Source organism: Zootoca vivipara, chromosome 3, assembly GCF_963506605.1.
Source record: "Zootoca vivipara chromosome 3, rZooViv1.1, whole genome shotgun sequence".
Classification (NCBI taxonomy): Eukaryota; Metazoa; Chordata; class Lepidosauria; order Squamata; family Lacertidae; genus Zootoca; species Zootoca vivipara.
Genome location: NC_083278.1, coordinates 119,691,269 through 119,709,214, shown reverse-complemented (window position 1 = coordinate 119,709,214; position 17,946 = coordinate 119,691,269). Strand labels below are relative to the sequence as shown.

At 50.7% G+C, this 17,946-nt stretch overlaps 1 protein-coding gene across 5 annotated transcripts in view; it reads right to left on the bottom strand.

The window, feature by feature from the left end:
* DNMT3A (DNA methyltransferase 3 alpha) overlaps positions 1-17,946 on the bottom strand; it is an 87,892-nt gene that overhangs the window by 45,745 nt on the left and 24,201 nt on the right. For all 5 annotated transcript variants that reach the window (XM_035110749.2, XM_035110753.2, XM_035110751.2 and 2 more), the window contains exon 4: positions 9,268-9,538. In XM_035110749.2, the coding sequence (XP_034966640.1) occupies positions 9,268-9,538 (271 nt within the window). The remainder of the gene's footprint in view (positions 1-9,267; positions 9,539-17,946) is intronic.

Genomic DNA, 17,946 nt, shown 5'->3' with positions numbered 1-17,946 from the left:
CATCTCAAAATCCACCCCTCGCCTCCTTTCCATTTCTGTGCCCACAGATCAGAGGCTGTTTTAGTCGCCTACAGAAACAATTTGGGCACCACTCTCATGCCCACCTAACCTTCCCCCAAGCCTAACTGTGCTGCCAAGGGGCTGATGGGAGTTGTAGTCCAAAACACCAGGTTGGGGAAGAGGGAGTGGTGCCCGAGCACCCACAAAACTGCCCACGAAGGGCCCAGGCAGCCACAAATTTCAGTGCCAGGGTCATGCACACTGCATGGCACCCACAGCTCCAGGCATCCACGGTCACGGGGCCAAGCTGGCACTCCTGGGAAGAGGGATAAGCGGCCAGGCTCATTCTGCTTGGCAAAGGCAGCTCCTTGAAGGTTCTGCCTGCTTTCTTGTGCCCTGGGTGGGTGTGCCCTCTTAACAATATCACTTTACATCTTATATGCCTATCGACCGCTTCAATGTGCAGAACTGCCATTGCATAATACCCGTTCCGCATTTGCAAGAAAGCAACATTTTAGTGTGGCAGCAGCTATCCTTTGGAACTCCCTGCCTGTTGAGATCTTCCTGGCACCCGCTAAAGACATTCTTGTTTAGACAAGCCTACCCAGGTGTTTAAAACTGGCATCAAAACTTTCCAATCTGCTTTCGGTTTATTACTGATTTTATCTTCTGAATGTTTAAAGAGTTGTTTTTACTGGTAATTTTTGCATTCACTTTGAGGGTTGTATTTTTACAATCAAGGGGTGTATGAATCTTACAAAATGAATAAGTCAATTGCCCTTTGAACGGCCTCTCTAAATTGCTCCCATGTCAGTTTTTGTTCCTTGGGGGTGTGGGGGGGGCATGATGCTGTAAAAAATGAAAATAGCAATCAAAGCCTTGCAGGAACAGAAACTGACAGTGGAACAATTCAAAGAGGTGATTCAAGGGGCGGAGCAGCACTCTCTCAGCACAAGTAATAATGGTAATAATATCATAGAATTGTTGTAGAAGGGACCCTGAGAGTCATCTAGTCCACCCCCCCCTGCAATGCAGAAATACAAATAATTTTCCTATTTGCACCCTGCCCATCTGACTGGGTTGCCCCAGCCTCTCTGCGCACAGAGCCTGCACACAGCCTGAATTCTGACATTTTGTGGGGGTGGCAAAAAATATTCCTCTCTCTTTCTCCCCTAGAGAAGTTCCCTCTCCTTCCACCCACTGGTCAATTCTCCCCTGAGCGGAGCAGGGTTTTTTATTTTGATCTTCTATGAAATGCATGCACACCCCACAAGCCATTGCTTTCAGGGCTGCTTACAAAAACTAAAAATAAAAAATCCTTCCAGTAGCACCTTACAGACCAACCAAGTTTGTCATAGGTATGAGCTTTCGTGTGCATGCACACTTCTTCAGATATTCTTCAGGTATCTGAAGAAGTGTGCATGCACACGAAAGCTCATACCTATGACAAACTTGGTTGGTCTGTAAGGTGCTACTGGAAGGATTTTTTATTTTTAGTTTGACTGCGTCAGACCAACACGGCTACCTACCTGTAACTACAAAAACTAAACCTCTCAAAACATCATCATCATCATCATCATCATCATCATCATCATCATGGAGTCTCCTTCTTTGGAGGTCTTTAAGCAGAGGCTTGACAGGCATATGTCAAGAATGCTTTGATGGTGTTTCCTGCTTGGCAGGGGGTTGGACTGGATGGCCCTTATGGTCTCTTCCAACTCTATGATTCTATGATCATCATTATTTAAATACAGCAGCACAGGAAGATGTGGAGCAGCAGACAAGGGAAACCAGGAATTAAAATCAAATGTATTTGACATTTTTGAAAAACAAAGTGCGTGGGGAGAAAGGTCCTTAGCAAGGCGAGTTTCCCTGGACAGAGAGGGGCCACGACCGAAAGGGACCTTTCCCTCTCTCTCTCTCTCTCTTGTCTCTTCAGCTGCCCCCCACCTGGGCAAGGCCTGGGCACGGGTGGCAGTGAAGCAGCCCTTCCAGGCTTCCTCCCTTGCCCCTGCTTCATCTACACCCAAGCCAGGCAGGCCTTCCCAGGGGATCCCTAGCTCTTTGGGTGGACCTCGGATTGGCAGTGGGTGGTTGAAGTCACTCCCAGTGCAACATCCTAATGGGAGGTGGGGAGGGCAGTGGCCCCACTGATCAGGAATAACAGCCATCTGATCAACTGCGGAACTCCCTGCCACAGGAGGAAGCGAGGGGCCCCAACCTGGATATTGGAAAGGGAAACAAATACCTACTAGGGAAGAATGGCTATGTCAATTATGTGACTATTTGGAGTTATCTAAATTAACGGACATAGTAAGACATAAAAAAAATGGTGAAAAAAGGAATGGGAATGTCTGAATGAATATTTTAAAAGACAAGGTTCAAAGGTGAATATCTGGCTGAGTTTGGAACGGCTTCGTGAAGAGAAAAGGGAATGAACAGAGATTTTTACAATATATAAGGTTAGATTTGATCAGATAAAGAAATGCAGTTAGAAGAGATGAAATTGAAGAGAGGTGCTGTGTGGTTGGTGGAAGTCTTCATTTTTGTTTATTGTGAATACGTAAGATGAATATGATGCTGAAAAGAAGATCTTTGAGGGTGTTTTTCCCCTTTCATTCCCCCCCCTATTTCCTTTTTTTCTTTTCTGTTTATATCTTACTTTTATTTTCTTTCTTTTTTCCAATTTATATTTAGGGATTAATGTTTTGATTTGAATGCTGTTTTTAGAAGTGTTGTAAAATAAAATTTATTATTAATAAATTTTTTTAAAAAGAACAACCCTGGATGGCATTAAGGGAGGATGGGGCAAAGGGGGAGAAGGCAACCTCAGGGCTCCTAGCCAGGGTGGAACCGCTCTGCCATCGGAAGCAGTAAATGTTTCTGAAACCAATATTCCAGGGTGCGGTGGGGGGGGGGGATGCTCAGGTCCTGCTTGCAGTTTTCCCAGAGGCAGCCAGTTGGGCAGGATGGGCCCCCTTTGGCCCCGATCAAGCAGGCTCTCCTTATGTCCTTATGGTAGCCAGAACAATGAAATAAATGAATTAAAAAATAAAAGGTTTAAAATAACCTTTGTTAAGAAACCAGAAGCTTTTCTATTAGGAATTACAGGTACCAAAAGGAGCAGAAAATAATAATAATAATAATAATAATAATAATAATAATAATAATAATAATATATTATTTATACCCCAGCCACTCTGGGCGGCTTATCAATGCCACAGCTACGCGTGGCAGGGCCAGCTAGTTAAACATTAAAAACTTCCCTAAAAGACTCTTTATGTCTGGAACAACAGCCGCCTGGATGTTATTAGCCAAAAGCTGGAAAGAAGACAAAGTCCCGACCAGAGAATAATGGCAAACTCAGCTGATGGACTAGGCAGAGATGGCAAAGCTGACTGGAAAACTCAGAAACCAAGAGGATAAAAACTTTATAAAAGAATGGGGGAAACTCTTAAGTTACCTAGGAGACCACTGAAAGCAGATTGAAACAGGAGCAGGATTTTGATTCACTTGTAGCGTAAAGAATATTATGGCAAATGTGGCTTGATATGAGAATTGGAGTATAGATGAATATGCAGTTGCAGATTCTTAAAATAAGACCCCATGGAGGGAATGGGGGGGGGGAGTCTCAAGATTCAGAGAATCTCTTTATACAGATATGTTTTTACTAATTTGTGTTTATTTGTATTTTGTATTTGTAAGACCTGGAGAGAGCTGGACCATAAAGAATGCTGATCGCCGAAGAATTGATGCTTTTGAATTATGGTGCTGGAGGAGACTCTTGAGAGTCCCATGGACTGCAAGAAGATCAAACCTATCCATTCTGAAGGAAATCAGCCCTGAGTGCTCCCTGGAAGGACAGATCCTGAAGCTGAGACTCCAGTACTTTGGCCACCTCACGAGAAGAGAAGACTCCCTGGGAAATACCCTGATGTTGGGAAAGATGGAGGGCACTAGGAGAAGGGGACGACAGAGGACAAGATGGTTGGACAGTGTTCTCGAAGCTACCAACATGAGTTTGACCAAACTGCGGGAGGCAGTGCAAGACAGGGGTGCCTGGCATGCTATGGTCCATGGGGTCACAAAGAGTCGGACACGACTAAACGGCTAAACAACAACAACAAATTTGTAAGACCAATAAAAACGATTTACAAAGAAGAAGAAGAAGAAGAAGAAGAAGAAGAAGAAGAAGAAGAAGAAGAAGAAGAAGAAGAAGAAGAAGAAGAAGAAGAAGAAGAAGAAGGGCGACTGCCCCCAACTGCACCCCATTTTCAGATTACCCAGCAAGCAGGAGGGGGGGCAGGAAACTCACCTCTCTCTACCTGCCAAGGGTGCCCCTTCCTCAAAGCAGGTGGGGAGAAGCCCCAGAGAAAAGGAGGGGGAAGGAAGAATGAGGAGAGCCCCCCCCCGGGAAGCCATGGGGAGGGGGTGTCTGACGCCTGCATGGGACATGATATGCCAAACAGAAACTGAAGGGGGGGCAGAGGGAGGGAACCACTCTCCTGTCAAGAGGTGGCTCAGCCACTGCATTCTCCCCCCCCCCCGAGAGCCGCCAGCTTCCTGTGTCGTCTTTCTCGCAGGTAACAGAGGCCACAGCTTAGCTTAAAAATAGCACCCAGCCTGAAATTTGGGTGTGGGCTGGGGGCAGCGGAAGACAGCACCTCTGCAAGGCTTCAGAGAGGGAGGCGGTGGCCCGGTGTGTGTGTGTCTGTGTGTGTGTGTGTGTCAGGAAGGACAAACGCAGAGGCTGCCTGAACGTGCCGTGTGGGAACATGTGGGGGTGGAGAGACGGCAGCAGCGGTGAGAACGCAAGATCATAAAAACCGCCCCGGTGGATCGGGAAAACAGACCAGCTAGCCTAGCATCCTGTTCTCCCAGCGGCAGCATGCCCCCCAAGGACCTCGGAATCCAGATAGACTGCCCTGGGCCTGGAGGCTCCATTAGGAGCTGCTGAATCATGCCAGACTTCCCGTTCTCACCCCAGATGCCCCAACAAAGGGAAACCTGCAAGCAGGATCCGAGCACAAGAACAAAACTCCCCCCCCCGCGGTTTCCAGGAACTAGGATTCACAAGCGTTGCTGCCTCGACAGCCCTCTCCTCCTCCCTCCTCCCTTCATTTTTCCAAACCTCTTTTAAATCCCTACATGTTGGTGGCCTTCACAGCCTCTTGTGGGAGGGAGTTTCACCGTCTAACCATGCGCTGTGTGAATAAGGACTTTCTTTTATCCATCCCCAATGCGCAAACGTGTGGCATTCTGCCCACAGTGCGCAGGAGGAAATTCAGGGTGGCTGCTGCCCCCCCCCCAGCTCCTTGACACTTCTGCACAGAAGTTCTCCTGCAAGAGGGTGGCTCGGCTCATGCTAGTGGATTGGGCCCCACTTGCTGGAGAAAAAGCCTCTCCTGGACTCGCCACTCACAGCCTCCCAACCCTCATGGGGTTGACTAGCTGGGGAAGCAACTCATAGAATCATAGCCTGAGCTACCTGGAGAAGAGAAGCCTGGAGAAGAGAAGGTTAAGGGGTGATATGATAGCCATGTTCAAATATATAAAAGGATGTCATATAGAGGAGGGAGAAAGGTTGTTTTCTGCTGCTCCAGAGAAGCGGACACAGAGCAATGGATTCAAACTACAAGAAAGAAGATTCCACCTAAACATTAGGAAGAACTTCCTGACAGTAAGAGCTGTTCGGCAGTGGAATTTGCTGCCAAGGAGTGTGGTGGAGTCTCCTTCTTTGGAGGTCTTTAAGCAGAGGCTTGACAGCCATATGTCAAGAATGCTTTGATGGTGTTTCCTGCTTGGCAGGGGGTTGGACTGGATGACCCTTGTGGTCTCTTCCAACTCTATGATTCTATGATTCTACCCCACAGGGCTGTTGTGAGGATGAAACGGATAACTATTTGTGCCGGCCTTGACCTCCTTGGGGGAAAAGGTGCGGTATAAATGAAAGAAATAAATGAGGGCAAACCCACCTCTTTTTTTTTTGCACCAGGAAGGCAACAATCAGAGCCCAAAGCTATGGGGGGGGGCGAGGCGGCACTCACCCAAGTCAGCCAATGTGGGCGGCCGAGTAAATGGGCTGGGCAAAACTTTTTTCATAGGATTTTAGGGCCCTTCACTCCTGGCTTCCCCACATCTAAGCTGTTCACCCTCTTTGCGGCTCATTAAAATTTGGGCTTTATGATACCTACGGGTCTTATCCGTTGTGCAACACACACTATTCCTTTCCCCCTTTTGGGTCCCTCTACGGATCTGGGAAATGTTGGCATTTTGCCGCCCCGTGAATAGCCCCCTCCTCCTTGACGGGGGAAGCTGCCTCCCTGTTCCCAGCCAGTATCTTCTGGACCTGGGATGCCCAGGCTGGACGCTCTGTAGGGTGGGGAGGGGGCAAAAAGCCTCTCCGCTCCTCCCTCCCCAAATATCAGCAACAACTCCGGGGTTGTGGCGGCCGGCCGCCTCCTTCCCTGGGTCCCTGGATTCCAGAATTTCCATCTGGCCAAGCCTTGGCCTCCCAAGGAACAATCCTGGCACAGCGGCAGAGGAAGGACAAGACCCCTCCCCTCGCAGGCTCCTCGCCAGCAGGAAACCTAAGCTCCCTGGGAATGTGGAATTCTCCTCTGCCATTCTCCTCCTCCTCCTCCTCTGCCGCCCTGGAAAAAGACGCCCCCCCACTCCGGATTTCTGGGGCAGGAGGAATTCCTCAGGCAGGAGCCGCGTAGACCCTCCTGGGAAGGATCCTGCTGCCTCCTGTCCAAAAGGCCTCACGTCACTGTTCTGCTGCCCTTCCTCAGGACACAACTTTGGGCACCTTGAAAGGCTGCCAGGCGAGGGAGATGGGCAGAATTCACCCATAGGGCACAAGCCCCACACTGAGATGGTCAGGGGGCTCCCCTGCATTTCAGGGACCTTCCTTATTATTATTATTATTATTATTATTATTATTATTATTATTATTATTATTATCAAGCAACCCATCTGGCAGGTTGCTCCAGCCACTCTGGACAGCTTCCAACAAATTATAAAGCCACAGTAAAACCTTGCACATGGAAAACTTCCCCACTCTCCAGCCTGTGCTTGCACAAGAGAACACCCCGCTGGGTTGCACCAATACATACAGGGGGGGGAGGAGGGGGGGCAGGGAGCTGGGCCCTCCAGAAAATTTTCAATGAAAAGGCTGGGCCTCTCAAAGTTCCATGGCAGCCGGGCATGCAGGCCGTGGGGTGGGCGGGCTCGCATCATGCACGCAAGCCGCAGGGTGTCCGTGCGACATGTCCGCAAGTGACGCCAGCATGCCGTGGGGCGTGGGCGCATGGCACAAGCCCATCGCATGTGCGGCCCCGCGCCTCCTCAATCGGGAGGGTAAGGCGCATGGACGCATGGAAACATCAGAAGAGACTGGCTCCTGGATCAGGCCAATGCATGGCCATCTTGTTTCTTTCCCTCTCTCATTTCACTCCCTCCAACACCTTGGGCTGCCTTTCTCTCCTTTGTGCCCTCTCTCACTCTCTCTCTCACACACAAAATTGTCAACACCTCTGAAGGCAGCTCTTCTGGCTGGCAACCCAAACCACAGCCCCACTTGGCTGCTGGCTTTGTGGGCTTCTGAGCCCGTCCCTGCCCTGGCAGCTGCTCTCCCTCACCCAAGCCAAAGGGCAGGGGCACCCAGCAAGCAGGCTGGCCCTGGCACCTGCAGGCCGCAACATGGAGCCTATGGACGTGGGCAGTCTAGCGGACTGCACAGAGAGCTTTTTGGGGGTGCTGGAAGATGGTAGAGACACTTGTGGGGAGTCCATTCTCTTTACTCATCAGCCTGCAGGTCCCACCTTTTTCTCCAGGGAGCTCAAGATCATTGGTTCTTTCTCTTCTCGCTGAATCCTCACAACAACCCTGTGAGGTAGGTCAGGCAGAGAGGCAGGGGCTGGCCCAAGGCCACACCCAGCGAGCTTCATGAAGGCCGAGTGGAGATTCGAACCCTGGTGTCTCCCAGGTCCTAGTCAGACACGCTAACCACTACACCACACTGCCTCTGTGCCATAGCCCTTCCCATTGCGGGAGTCCAGAAGGAAGAGCACCAGCTCACCAGCCTCCCAGGGGACCCTTAGTCCGCCACCCACATCGCTGGCATAACCAGGCACACATCGTACAATCATAGAATTGTAGAGTTGGAAGGGACCCTGAGGGACATCTAGTCCAACCCCCTGCAAGGCAGGAATAAAGGAGGCAGAGTGAGGCAGGCACTTGGCTCCCCCTCAAACACCTCCCACACCTGTGGTTGTGCAGGTAGAAACCCAACTGGGGCACATCAAAGTGTGGCCAGAGATGCTCTCTGACGCTCACCTGATCCCTAGGACATCCTTTGACCAGCTCTCCCCCTGGTGATGCTGCGCCAGGTGTGGCAGCAAGAGAAATTGCGGTGTGGGCCTCACCCAGCCACTCTGTGCCCACTGCAAGGGAGGCAAACCAGGCTGGCCAGATCTGTAAGGCCCCACAGAGACCGCAGCTTCGATCTCTAAAATAACTTTTGCCAACCTTGCGCCCTCCAGATCTTTTGGTCTGTAGCTTTCGCCACATGGCCAGGCTGGCAGGGGCCAACAGGGCACCAGGTTGGTGAAGGCAGAGCTACCTGAACTCCCAAGTCAGAACTCCTGCAATGCAGGGGGTTGGGCTAGATGACCCTTGGGGTCCCCTTCCAATTCTATGATTCTAGGTCACCCTCCTTGGTCTGAGCAGCTGAGAAGAAAAGCGGGCACAGCCTTCAAGGGACCCCCAAAGGGGCAGCAGAGCAAACCCGGCTTCCGCATACGAGAAAGAGATGCACACTCCAGTGAATCGAATGCCATCTGCAGCATCAGGCCTGCCCCTCTCGGGCGCCTCACCATTATAAGGTGATTTCTTAAAGCACATGCATGTTCATTCTGTGCCTTACCGTAAAGGATGCTGGGGGAGGGGGGGTTATCATTGCAAAACTGCACCAGGATCTGAGGGATATTGGAGACGTCACTGGTGCTAGCCAATCAGCCCTGCCCACAGACGGATTTGTTTGCAAGGCTGCAGCCCTGTTTCCTTTGAGAAGAAATGTGATGTTTGGACTGAATGTGGAAAGGGGGCTTCCCGGCTGGCCCTGAGAACTGTGAGGTTCCTTAAAGCTAAGTGACCCCTTGGCTGAGCCTCATTCCCACCCCCCCGGAGCCTGACCTCCCCACCACACTGACCAGTCACCCTCTGCCCCAACCCAAGACCCTTCTTCCTATGTCCCCAGCTCACCTTCGCTGGCCGGCGGGTCGGGGCTGTCCTTTGGGGTGCAGCGGCCGTTCTCCAAGGCCCGTCCCCCCACCTCCCCATCCGGGAGGCTGCCGGCCTCGTCCTCGCTGGGCTGCCGGCCCTTCAGGTCCGCGGTGGCGCTGCCGCTGCTGTTCTCGGGGCTGCCCATCCCGACATCTCCGTTGGGCACTTGCTCCACGGGGCTGGTGTTGTGGGCAGGCGGGGGGCACTTGGGTGCTGAGGCTGTGTCTTTGGGGGCTTCCGCGCTCTCCACCTGGAAGGAAAAAAGGCAAGACAAAAGCAGGGAGAGGGCGTGAGACTCTTTGCACCCTCCGGGTCGAAGGAGGGGTCTTGGGGCAGGGAGGGGCACTATCCAAGATGCTCCAGGAAGCCACAAGCGAAGGAATGACCCTTGATTGACAGCTGGGAGGGAGGGAGGGAGGGAAGGAAGGAGGGGGAGCCAGGGAGCAGAGAAGTAGCAAGTCGCTGGAGGTGAGAATTCTCAAAGCAGACACATTTCCTTTATATATTAAAAAATGCACTTCAGGTTTATTATGTTTTCATACACACAAATACACACACACATATTTTTTTGGCTAACTTTTCTGTTTTACAATTTAAAATACTCATTTAAACGTTCTTAAAATTTGACTTCCCTTCTTCTCTTTCCATGGTTCATTTTGCATATCATAAATCCCCGCATATTTTACCAAAACTACACCATTCAATATTCCATTATTGCATCCATCAAAACTTATTTGCACTGTTGAATTTATCTTAACGCTGCCAACGTTTTCAGGTGTGCCCCCCCATATATTCAATAAACGTTTTCCAACCTTCTCTAAACGTTTGTGACATTTTCTGCCTAACCCTAAAACAAATGCAGCCAAGAGATTTCCGGGAGAGACAACGGCTATTCGGCAGAGCCATCCCTGTGCATGGGGGAAATAGGGGCATTTGCAGGGGTCTGTAATAGAATCAGAGAATTATAGGGTAGACCCCCCCCCCCAGGACCATCGCGTCCAATCCCCTACAAGGTAGGAACTGCAACTAAAGATTTCCCAACAGGTAAAAAAACTCACATGAAGGTGAGCCGGGCACCTTCCGAGGTGGCTGAGGCCGCTGGTCAAAGATGTTTGGGGAGCATTTCTACACACAGACACAAAACCACCTGCAAAACCACAAGCACCTGGCGGGAAGAGGATGCTCGACGAGATGTCCTTAACCCACCCCACTCCCCAGTGTGGTGTGTCCGTCAGAGGGTGGGCCAGGGCCTGGAAGGTAAAGGTAAAGGTAAAGGGTCCAGTCGTGGCCGACTCTGGGGTTGCGCGCTCATCTCGCATTATTGGCCGAGGGAGCCGGCGTATAGCTTCCAGGTCATGTGGCCAGCATGACAAAGCTGCTTCTGGCAAACCAGAGCAGCACATGGAAACGCCATTTACCTTCCCGCTGTAGCGGTTCCTATTTATCTACTTGCATTTTGACGTGCTTTCGAAGTGCTAGGTTGGCAGGAGCTGGGACCAAGCAACGGGAGCTCACCCCATCACAGGGATTCGAACCGCCGACCTTCTGATCAGCAAGCCCTAGGCTCAGTGGTTTAACCCACAGCACCACCTGGGAGAGCAGGGTTCAAATCTCGACTCCACCAGGAAGCTCACTGGATGATCTGGGGCCAGTCCCCGTTTCTCATCCGCCCAACTACCTCACAGGGCTGTTGTGAGAATAGAATGGAGAGGGAGAGGAGAACTCTGCGGGTTTGGTGCAGAATCCCACAGCCCACAGCTCTTGAGGAGTCCTCTCCTGGTGGTGATGTTACGAAGAGCACGCTTGCCTTGCACAAAGAAGTTATGCCGCTTGCTTGTCCTGAACCTACTTCTTTAAATCAGGTTTTTGGCTGAAGCAGAATTCAGGTGAGAAGAATCTCCCTCCTCTTGGCTGCTGATTTGTCTCTGAATCTCTTTCCTGCCCCCTTTTCTCCCTCTCCCCACAAACTGCTGGACAGCCCCCAGTTTGCACTGCACCCCCTTGAAGATTTACAGGCTTTGCCTCACTGGCGGAGGAAGAAATAAATGTGGTTCCATTGGAAGTGCAGAGATGCTGAAGGGGAGCAGAGAAAAGGACAGGGCAACCCTTCGGCTGCCCCACAGCCCCCCCCCCAAACTAGCACCCAAGTGAGACAGGAAAGGAATATGTTAACAGGCAATGTTCTTGGAAGGCCCTTTGGTACCTTTTCATCCTCGGCCATTTGCCTCCTGCTCTTAAATTTGCGTCCCTTTGATTCCAAGCTGGTTGACCTTACGAGGCAATAAGCCATTTGGTGTGGCCAAAGCCTCTGCCCCCCCCCAGCGCCAAATGGGCTTCTGCACAGGGGCAAAGGATGCTCCAAAGGGCCTTTCCAGGAGGGACCCAAAGACTAGCAAGGCTGCCCCCACTCATAGCCAGACATCTGAAGCCTCTTTCAGAACATACTGTAAAGGGAAGTCTGCTGGATCAGGCCAGGGGCGGCCCACCTGGTCCAGCATCCTGTTCTCGCAGGGGTTAACCAGATGCCCATTTGGGGAAACCCACAAGCAGGATTCAAGCACAAGGGCATAACTCTGCTCTCCTGTGGCTTCCAGAAACTGGGTTTTTGATCATGCAGCAGAACATTGCCATTGCGGCTTTTTGGGAAGAATCCTGTGACTGTCCTGTGCTCCTCAGGCAGACACATGACTCTGGGTACCAGGTTGGTTTTTTTATTCCAGGTACCAGTTTTTCTCTCCCCCCCCCCCGGTGATTCTAGCCAATCAGGGGCCACACCATGAAGGCAACCCCCTCCATGGAGTCAGGTAGCCAATCTGAGTGGGCCCCAAGGCAACATCACTGCAGGCAAACAAAAGAGGGAGAAGATGGGATGCCTGTTGCCAAGGCAACAAGGTCGGCAGCTCCCCGCTTCCTGTAGCTGCACTGGAGGCTCCATTGGCCACCAGGAAGGAAAGGCAAGGACCACAAGCATCACCCCCATCCTCCTCAGCCTGGTTGCCTTGGCAACAGAGGGAGGCATTCCCTCCTCCCCTGTGAGCATCCTGCCTCCCCTTCCTTCCCAGGCAAAAGGCAAGGTGGGTGGGGCCGGATCCTGCCCTCTGCATTTGGCTGAAAGTGGTTGTTTGAGGGAACAGGGCACCCCAAAAGTGGGGTTGCCTGGCAACCGCAACTCAAGATTGTCATTGCATTCACAGAGCATTACACACACACACAAACACACACACACAAACACACACACACGATTCTCCCACAAGTGGGGGGTCAGGTTAATCCAGAGGTACAAAACAGCAGCCTCTCTCTCTTTCCTCCCACTCTCCTAGGGTGTCATGAGGCAAGCAGTAGGTGAGTATCACAGCAGACTTTTTTTATTGGGGGGCAGCATCAACAGCGGTGCCCCCTCAGAGCCTTGTCCGCAATCTTGCTCACTGGACGAGCCCCCCATCTAAGACACAGCCAGATCCAGCCACAACAGAAAAGACTTCCCAGCAGAACTGGGGGGGCACTGACATTTGCTATAGCAATAGACCCAGTTACCAGCCCTCGCAACGGGAACGTTGCCACCTCTGTGAGGCACCTGCCAACAATCTACTATTGAGGGCGATGGACTTTCCATCATCGGAAGTTTTTAAAGACTGTCATCTGTCAGGGATGTTTCACTAGAGATTCCTGCATGGCAGGGGTTGGACTAGATGACCCTCAGGGACCCTTCCAATTCTATGATTCTAGGAGCAGCCCATCTTATGGCCCAGCAAACCAAATGCTGGCTTTCGATGAGTTGGCTGTCACAACTATCCAAGAACCAAGACTAATCTAAATTGTATTTTAATCTGCATTTTAATCAATTGTTTTTTCTTTCTTTTATGTTTTATTGTAATTTTATTGATGTCAGCTGCCCTGAACCCGGTTCTCACTGGGGAGGGCGGGGTAAATAAATCTATTATTATTATTATTATTATTATTATTATTATTACTACTACTACTACTACTACTAAGACAGGCCCTTCACCCAAATGCCAACCACAGAATCAACTGGGCACATGCAGCCCAGGGAGTAAAGGACTGAGCTGAGAACCCCAAACCCCACAATCAGCCAGGGCCATCCAGTCCACAAGGGCCATCCAGTCCAACCCCCTGCCAAGCAGGAAACACCATCAAAGCATTATTGACATATGCCTGTCAAGCCTCTGCTTAAAGACCTCCAGAGAAGGAGACTCCACCACACTCCTTGGTAGCAAATTCCACTGCCGAACAGCTCTTACTGTCAGGAAGAGCCTGCGCAATACAGATAACACTGGCCTACCTTGCAAAGCTGTCGTAAGGATCAGAGAGAAAGCCATTCAGAAATGACAAATTTTAAAAATGGCAACTCTTCGAATCCGACCGCCAGGAATAATGCAGCGAAGGAGGTGTGAGAAGCATCTGCTTGGAGCAGATGGGCACGAAAGACATTGCCCCGCCCCACGGAGCCCCCCACTCGCTTTCCTGCACGTGGCGCAGAGGGAGGGACTGGGCCAGGGGGCAGCCACACGACGCAGCAGCTGGGGAAAAGGGCTTCCTCCTGCTTCCTGGAAGCCTCCAGCACCTTGGCCCACGTCTTCCTCCTCCTCGCAAGGACTGGCTCTCCCAAAATAGCACCCTCGACCCACCCACACATGCGAAGTGGGGCCGGCCCAACTCTCTTCCGCAAGGGACACCTGGGGAGGGGCAGAGCAGGGAGAAATCCAAGCGGACCCAAGGGACCCACAAGGGGCAAGCCCACAACTCTCTCCCATATTGTGATGGTGAATAGTCCTAACCCTCCACAGTTGTAAATCACGTCCTTGTGGCCCACAACTCTTCCTTCCTTCCTTCCTTCCTTCCTTCCTTCCTTCCTTCCTTCCTTCCTTCCTTCCTTCCCCTTTCTGCTCTGCTATTGTGGTTAATGGCTACTACCGGTACTCAAGTATCCATCTCTTCCTTTCTAAGTGGCTGCCACAAAAATCCTGTGGCTATGAGTTCCACAGGACCTCCTTTGGCCGAAATGATTCCAGCTGCCTGATAATTCATAAGGGGTTTCTGGGTTCTTGTGGGGGGTTTAGTCCCTGGGAGAGACCAGGGTCCAGAGGCACTCTGGGAAGCTCTCGGTCTGTGACCTTGGTCCAGCCGCTGCTTCAAGGCCTACCTCACAGGCAGGTTGTTGCATGGAGAGAAAACGAGGGAGGGCTTGGGCTCCTTGGGCTCCTTGGCATTTATAAAGGCTGTAAAATAAAATCCCGCACGCACAAAGCCACAAGCACACGCCCCAACCTCGGGCTGCGTCTGGCTGTTTTATACAAGAATGTGGGGCAGGGCAGGCCAACTCCAGAGAGGGGGCTGAGCGTGCACGCCCCACACTTGGCCTCCCCCCCCCGCATCATCCGCATGAGAGAGCACTGGCCCTTTAACTCCACAAGGATTTTGGGGACCCAGCCAAGCAGCTGCAAGCATTCTGTTGCTGGGCCCCCACTTTGGCGGCAGCGAGACAGCGCCTGGCCGCCATCCAACAGCCCTCCAAGCAACCTGGCCGGCCGGCCTGCCTGCCTGCCCGCCCCAGGCAGACCCCTCTCGCCCTGCCTGGCCTGATCCAATTTCAGGAAGCCAGGCACCAGCGCTGGGGGAAGAGCCCTTCCCAGGCGTGTGGCCGGGGGCCAACTCTGCTCCTCGCTTGCCCTGGCAGCAGACACAGCCAAGAATCAGGTTGCAGCTCCACAAGGCAAGGGGGCAGAGATGATGGGGGGGGCAAGGAAGGAGCCCCACAGCCAGGAGGAAGAAGGGGCGTTCCCATGCACCCCCCTCAACAGTGCTCAGCTGGATCAGGGGCTCCCAGAACCAGAAGACCCCCCCGCCCGATGGAGATCACTACGAGGGGCAGGACGAGGGGTTGGGCCTAGGCCTCCCCACCCCCAATAAAGGTCTAGGATGTTTGCCAGGAGCCAAAGGAGTTCTCCCATAGGCAGCACAAGAAAAAGAGAACCAGGGAACTGCAGAGCTGGAAGGGACCCCCAAGGGTCATCCAGTCCAACCCCCCGAGAGGCAGGAATCTCAGCTGGAGCATCCAACACAGGTGGCCACCCAACCTCTGCTTAGGAACCTCCAAGGAAGGAGAGGCCACCACCTCCCCAGGGAGATTGTTCCACTGTCCAAAGGCTCCTCCTGTTTGACAGCCTCTTTCCGTCCGCTAGGAAAGAATCGACCCTTATGCTGGTATCGAGGGAGGATTGGAATACAGAACTAGAGATCTCAGTTCCGACCACACGGTGGGAAACCGTTTTAACTGCTATAACAAGGGTGTCTCTGGACCTTAAATTGAGGCTTATACAACAAAAAAAATAGTATTTAGAATATACTGGAGCCTATTAAGTTTGTTTTAGATGCAATAGGGATGTTGTTGTTGTTGTTTAGTCGTTTAGTCGTGTCCGACTCTTCGTGACCCCATGGACCATAGCAATAGGGATAATGCTTCTCTAAAACATATGTTTTTTCATTGTCCTATATTGAAAGGTTTTTGGCAGAAGGTAACTGAAACTATATCGAGAGTCCCATGGACTGCAAGAAGAATAAACCGATCCATTCTGAAGGAAATCAGCCCTGAGTGCTCACTGGAAGGACAGATCGTGAAGCTGAGGCAAACCTAGACAGCATCTTAAAAAGCAGAGACATCACCTTGCCGACAAAGGTCCGTATAGTTAAAGCTATGGTTTTCCCAGTAGTGATGTATGGAAGTGAGAGCTGGACCATCAAGAAGGCTGATCGCCGAAGAATTGGTGCTTTTGAATTATGGTGCTGGAGGAGACTCTTGAGAGTCCCATGGACTGCTAGAAGATCAAACCTATCCATTCTTAAGGAAATCAGCCCTGAGTGCTCACTGGAAGGACAGATCCTGAAGCTGAGGCTCCAGTACTTTGGCCACCTCATGAGAAGAGAAGAATCCTTGGAAAAGACCCTGATGTTGGGAAAGATTGAGGGCACTAGGAGAAGGGGACGACAGAGGACGAGATGGTTGGACAGTGTTCTCGAAGCTACGAACATGAGTTTGACCAAACTGTGGGAGGCAGTGCAAGACAGGAGTGCCTGGCGTGCTATGGTCACGACTAAACGACTAAACAACAACTGAAACTATCAACAGAACTGTATGGAACAACCTTACATTTACAGAGCAAAACATCCTCTTGAATTATATGGCCAACACATGAAACCTTACAAAAGGACAATAGGAGTGGACACTGTGTGCCTTTATCACAGCAAAAAGACGGATACTGATGAATTGGAAAAATAAAAATGCAGCTCCCGTCTCTGACTGGGTTGAAGATACAAACTCCCAAAATAGGAACAACTTGCAAATAAACGCAGGTTTGCCATGGACAAATTCAATGATATTTGGAATCCATTCTTACAAATACTATAATAGGTTAAGATCTGGTGAAGTATCATAGAATCATAGAATCGTAGAGTTGGAAGAGACCACAAGGGCCATCCAGTCCAACCCCTTGCCAAGCAGGAAACACCATCAAAGCATTCTTGACATATGCCTGTCAAGCCTCTGCTTAAAGACCTCCAAAGAAGGAGACTCCACCACACTCCTTGGTAGCAAATTCCACTGCCGAACAGCTCTTACTGTCAGGAAGTTCTTCCTAATGTTTAGGTGGAATCTTCTTTCTTGTAGTTTGAATCCATTGCTCCGTGTCCGCTTCTCTGGAGCAGCGGAAAACAATCTTTCTCCCTCCTCCATATGACATCCTTTTATATATTTGAACATGGCTATCATATCACCCCTGAACCTTCTCTTCTCCAGGCTAAACATACCCAGCTCCCTAAGCCGTTCCTCATAAGGCATCGTTTCCAGGCCTTTGACCATTTTGGTTGCCCTCCTCTGGACACGTTCCAGCTTGTCAGTATCCTTCTTGAACTGTGGTGCCCAGAACTGGACACAGTACTCCAGGTGAGGTCTGACCAGAGCAGAATACAGTGGTACTATTACTTCCCTTGATCTAGATGCTATACTCCTATTGATGCAGCCCAGAGTACAATAACAACTCTGTAAATCATACAGTTTTGAGTTTTTCTCCCTCCCCACTTTATTTTCTCTTCTACACGGGTTCGGCTTCTCTTTCTTTTTCCCTCTTTTATTTATTCTCACCCTGTTTAGTGTACATATAATTATGTACTTCTTGAATTTTTCAATAAAGATGTTAAAAATAAAATAAAATAAATAAAATGTTTGTTTAAACAGGGGGGAAACTCCATCCTTAGCACACCCATCATTTCCCCATTTAGCCAGGTACATTATTTAAAAACCAGTTCACACGTTTCCAAAGCCGTTCCAACAAGTGAACAAAAGCAAATGATTAAAAAACCATGTTTGGTGGGGAGCCTGCCGGCCGCACATACAGAGATTAAAACGCAAACATGGTTTCAAATACTGTACACACACACACACACACACACACACACACACACACAAAATCAATATGAGAAACAATGAACAGCAGGCGACAACACAAGCTATCAAGAACCGCAATGAAACCGAGAAGGAGCAGCCAGCGTCAAGCCCATTTCAGTTAAAAGCACATGCAAAGCAAACACTGGTTTGATGCAGGACATATAAAGCTGGATAGATTTGGCCCCAGGGAAAACTCTGCT